The sequence below is a fragment of the Curcuma longa genome, chromosome 11 (assembly GCF_044706935.1).
Source record: "Curcuma longa cultivar G26 ecotype Majalengka, Jawa Barat chromosome 11, ITB_CL_G26_1.1, whole genome shotgun sequence".
NCBI classification, from domain to species: Eukaryota; Viridiplantae; Streptophyta; class Magnoliopsida; order Zingiberales; family Zingiberaceae; genus Curcuma; species Curcuma longa.
The window spans coordinates 226,503-231,689 of NC_133871.1; the positions used below are offsets into that span (position 1 = coordinate 226,503).

At 38.8% G+C, this 5,187-nt stretch overlaps 1 protein-coding gene across 1 annotated transcript; it reads right to left on the reverse strand.

Moving 5' to 3' along the window:
* On the reverse strand, nt 1-3,644 carry LOC141839266 (3-hydroxy-3-methylglutaryl-coenzyme A reductase 3-like). Its single transcript, XM_074726979.1, has 4 exons — nt 2,596-3,644; nt 1,930-2,111; nt 868-1,214; nt 1-461 (listed from the first exon to the last, which is right to left on the reverse strand). The coding sequence occupies exons 1-4, from the start codon at nt 3,555-3,557 to the stop codon at nt 219-221; spliced, it is 1,734 nt and encodes a 577-aa protein (XP_074583080.1). The 5' UTR covers nt 3,558-3,644; the 3' UTR covers nt 1-218.
* Nucleotides 3,645-5,187: the final 1,543 nt, after the last annotated feature.

The window sequence follows — 5,187 nt, forward strand, 5'->3', positions numbered from 1 at the left end:
TTTTCAAAGTACTATTTTTCACTATATCACAACCATTAATAAACACCGGAACATCAAGCCGAAACGATTTTATATTGTACTAACTACGCATAGAAGTTAAGAACGGCAACATGGTGAAGAGAAAAGGAGTTGTCCTAGTCAGCCTCCCATCACAGCTATGAACCAACATGGTGAACCTCCCATCACATATATATGAGCTATAATGTGAGTTGGATCTGTTAGGGGGCAACTTTGTTGAAATCTTTGCTGGATCGGTTGTATTTCATGTGGCTCTTCACGAGCTGGCCCGCAGCAAGGGCAGAGAGAAGAGAAAGTTCTCCAGCTAGAACAGAACCAGCCACAATGGTGGCCAGGAGCCTGGCATTGGCCCCAGGGGTGTCCAAGTTCGCACCCTTTACGCCCAGAAGATCCAAACAGGCAGCCTGAGAAGCCAACTGAGTCCCACCACCCACCGTGCCTACCTGCAATACGCACAACACAAAGAGCAACAAGAGGTAAGTTATGAACAACTGGAGCTGATTTCAATTTTATTTAATTGTTTCCTTTTTATAACTAGACTTATGAGAGGTTTTGTTTGGATTACATGCACAGACAAACTCAAATCTCAAAACTATAACTGTTTTGGACAAATAATCATTCTTGTATACCATATATATAAAATCAAAAGGAAAAACTGAATACAACTACATATGATTCCATGTGATACTTTCACTATCGTCATGGAAAGCCTATAGATCTATGAATCACAACCTATTGCATGCAACGTATTTGGAGCATTTAATAAGTCAAGGGTATGGAGATCAATCTCAGGAATAAGCAAAATGAGTTCGACTGGAGAACTAACTGAAAGACTTTCAGGAGAATTACCTCAATGGATGGCATAGTCACAGATACATGGAGATCCTTTCCATCGTTCACAGCTTCCATCATGGTGATGCAGTGAGAACTTTCAACATTTTGAGCAGGATCTTGGCCAGTAGCAATGAATACCGCAGAGACAATATTGCTGGCATGAGCGTTAAAACCTCCGAGAGCTCCAGCAACTGCAGACCCAGCAAGGTTCTTAATCATGTTGAGTTCGACTAGAGCTGGTACATTGATCTTGAGAGTCTTCTTCACCACCTCCTCTTTGATAATTGCTTCACAGACCACAGATTTGCCCCGGCCTTCAATCCAATTCACTGCAGCAGGTTTCTTGTCTGAACAATAATTACCTAGAGAGAGACAAAACATAAGAGTCAAAACAACATGCTAACAAAAGGATGGAATTTAGTCCTGTTGTGATGCTATTGAAAAGCAAAGTTGATTTGACCGAGTCGAGTTTTCACCATGTGAATTATGGGTTTACATCCCACAAGTATATGTTTACTCCAATATAAATGATGTCCTGACATAGAGAATTGAATTGCAATATTGCATCTAGTACATGAAGATCCAATAAGTTTCTTCTATCTTGATGTAGAACTAACAAGAAGTAATCAAATAATTGAGTTTGAGTATTTGAATGGAAAGAAAATAAAAACAACCCATGTATGCAACAACAATAAGCCATGAGTCTCAACTATTTGGATTGCATAAGCCACCATAGATAAGGTAAATTAGTAACTTTGGTGTCAAAAACATCACGGCAAATGTTAAACTCTGCTAAATGAAGACAACTTTCCTATCTAGCATGGAACAGATAATAAGAAGCTAAAATTAAGTACATAATTATTGAAATAAACAAAGAAACTCGAAGTACAGCTGAATCACTCACATAACTGATAGGGCTTTGTCAAATGTAAAGCCCTTCTGAAACAAGCAAGGGATAAGTAAGTAAATAGTTTCCTTGACCTAATTGATGTGGTGTTTTCCTTTCAGGAATGATCAATTAGGAAGGTCCTGATCTCTAGATGCAAAATGAGGATCAAGCAGGACAAAGAAGCTCACCAGAAATACCAATCACTTCCATGTCTGGGAAATCTGTCAGAAGATAGTCCAAAACGTTTTGCACACCCTTGGATACCATATTCATACCCATGGCATCTCCTGTGCTGCACCTGAATCTCATATAAAGGTTCCTCCCAGCCAGTGCACATTTGATGCCCTGAAACTTGGCAAATCTGCTTGATCTGTAGATGTTCATGTTCAATGAAAATACATCAAATTGTTATTCAAAGAAATAAAGGAAACAGGAACCCAAAATGATTTTTATTTTATTTTTCAATATAAAAGAAAAGACAAATATGTTAAATTCAGGAGCAATTTGTAGACTGCGTTGGAAAATGACATTTTCTTTTTTCCAACTAAATCGAAGCTAGGGACAGATGATGTCAAGAAATTAGATATATAATCACTAAGAGAAAATATAAACAGGGAATATGATCACAGAATACGCTGGAGAGTTTTAACAAACATCCTAATTTCAAGCAAAATCAGAAATTAGATAAGTAGCAGTCCTTTTCAAAAGATTGATAGAACCGATCGATAAATAAAAGGATTAAAAAAACTTATGTTTTGCACAAACCAGAAACTAACAAAAACATATCCTGCCTACAATCTTCTTAGATTCCTATTTTGTAAATTGAAGAGTTGAAAGGGCAAAAGAACGAATACTTGTTGAATACGAGGGAAATCGTCTCGGAATTGTTGGGATCCTCCAGAAAGGCCTTGAGCTCCGCAGCACCCCTTGCCGACGGCAGCCTCACTGCCGGAGCTCTTGTCATACCATCCTTTAGAACGATTGCGGTGGCTCCCCCAGACTCCAAGATGGCTTTACAACCCCTGTTGGTACTCGCAACCAGGCAACCCTCGGTGGTCGCCATAGGCACATAGTATTGTCTGCCATTGAGCAGAAGTGGCCCGGCGATCCCAACCGGCAGCTGCACGTACCCAATCGGGAGTTCGCAACATTGTCCCAATATGGACGCGTAGTCGAATCCGTCAAGGGGAAGCCCCGCCAGACCCCTCCCGGTTGTCCGCCTCAGCGCCTCTTTCCGGATCCCGGCCGCTCTTCGGCAATCGCCCAGCTTGGACTCCAGAACGTAGGATGGAATTTTCCCGGCGACAACGGAAGAGATGATCTCCTCGTCATCAGCGGTGAGATCTGGCATTTTCTCGAGGGCCGAAGCAGAGCAGAGAAGCGAGCAAGGCGCAAGAGTAGGAGATGGCGCAAGAGTAGGAGATGGAATGGTAGCGGGAGCGGGAGCGGCAGAGGACTCCGTGGAATCGGAGAGTAGAAAATCGTCCTCCTCGTCGTTCGAGGAAACGATGGACTGGACGAAAGCGATCCCAAAAAAGTTGAGGAGGTAGATGAGGGAGGCGGCAAGGCCGACGATGGCGACGATCTCGGCTGGGCCAACGACATGGAGAGGTGAAGAAAGACGGACTTTCTCGCGCCACCGGCGCATAAGGAAAACCAGAGAGGCGGCGAAGAGCGCGGAGAAGAGGAGGTTGGTATAGCGGATCGGGACGGGGAGGGCATCGGAGGCCTGCACAGGAGCCTCCGGGGTAGGCTTGCGCCCCTTGGATGCAGAGGCAACGCTCGGAGGAAGCCTACGACGGAGTTCCATGGCCATGGCGGAGAAGGGCGGGTTGCGCGCGCAACGCTTCGCTCGACGTCGCCTCGGCCGGAAATAAGATCAGACAGACCACACAAAGAGAGCCTATATGCGGGTCGTCTTATGCAATTACAGCTAACATAAGCATATTTATAGAACAATACAGCTAGGCCGAAGGGCAATTTTATATTCATAAATAAACTCCAAACTGCTCTTTCATTTTTGTCAATTAAATTATATCATATTTCTTTGAGCTATAAAAGAAGTTTCCCACCGATCACCAGGGTAAATCGGGAAGCGCATACGGCAGCCAATCCAGATGCCCAGCATCCTTTGATTGCGTTCTCCATTTGGAGGAAAATTCCTACAAATACGCCGTAGCTAGGGAGGGGGCATATATATTTATTATTTACTATTTATTTGGAGGGTAAATAAATAGAAAGGAAAGAATTTTTAATTCCATTCTTTATTCCTGTTTTAATATTGGTTCGGGTGAAAATAGATAGAAGAGGACAAAAGGCATCAGATTTACTATTTACTAGAGAAGAAAAAATATATTTAATTCTAATCTTAGTTTCTGTTTCAGATAATATCTTTTATATGGTTAGGTAAGTGGAACGAAGATAATTTTATTCCTCCCTTTTTCTTTATCTGCTTTAATTTTTTTCCTCGATAATTCTTTTCTTTGAAGCCACCGCAACATTTTTGGAATAAAATGTTATTTTTTTAAATTTAAATATTTAACTCTTCTTCGAATCTATTAATTACGAAAACGATCGATTCGATTCTAAATTTTTTTTCATTGATTATTAAAATACATATAAAATTATAAACGTGGATATTTGAGAATCACTGAAACGCCGTTAATGTTCCACTGTAGCTCGATGGTGTGTTAAACTTACCAGTGGACTAACAACATTGGATTAATGAGAGATGGTTTTTTTTCCAACTGTAGTATTAATTTATAAATTCTAAGATATATTTTATAAATATTTTATGTAATTTTGCGGTAACCTTTAATGTGCTTATATAAAGTGTGAGCGAATAAAATTATTTGATTGGAATTATTTATTTTTTTATAAAAATTACCTAAATTATATCTGATAATTAAAATAATATTTTTATATAAATTACCTGAATTATACTAGAAAATTAAAGTAATAAATTTAAACGATCATTATTTAGATAGGATAGTGGTAAAAGCGAGATACAACGAAAGAATGGCCCTCATTTAATGAGTTTCCTTCTTTTTTTTTTTTTTTGAAAATACCCTTTAATACTTTTATAAATACGTCGCATTCATTTAATGTTTTATCCTTTAATTCTGAAATATAAGATATATTATTAGATGTGCTTCAACGATAAAATATATAATCTTGCATTTTAAAAATACCTTACCAATAATAGTAGCTTTAAAAATGTTCATAATACCTTAATCATATTAAGAAATTAAAATGGGCAAAGATAAAAATAAAAAAACAAAAAACAAAAAACAAAAAACGGATGCTCCTTTTTATTAAAATTGTCAAAATTAATCATCAAAATAATACCCCCCACCCCTATGATCCTAATAGTACCCTTAAATTTGGCTAATCTAAGTTGAATAAATTTTAATTAATATTCATATATTATAGTAGTTATAAATCGT

Excerpts from the sequence above, each read along its gene's own strand:
- LOC141839266 (XM_074726979.1), bottom strand. The coding sequence starts at position 3,557 with ATGGCCATGGAACTCCGTCGTAGGCTTCCTCCGAGCGTTGCCTCTGCA. Across the intron at positions 1,215-1,929 it reads GGAAGTGATTGGTATTTCTG|GTAATTATTGTTCAGACAAG; the intron begins GTGAGCTTCTTT and ends GTCTCTCTCTAG. Across the intron at positions 462-867 it reads TGACTATGCCATCCATTGAG|GTAGGCACGGTGGGTGGTGG; the intron begins GTAATTCTCCTG and ends TGCGTATTGCAG.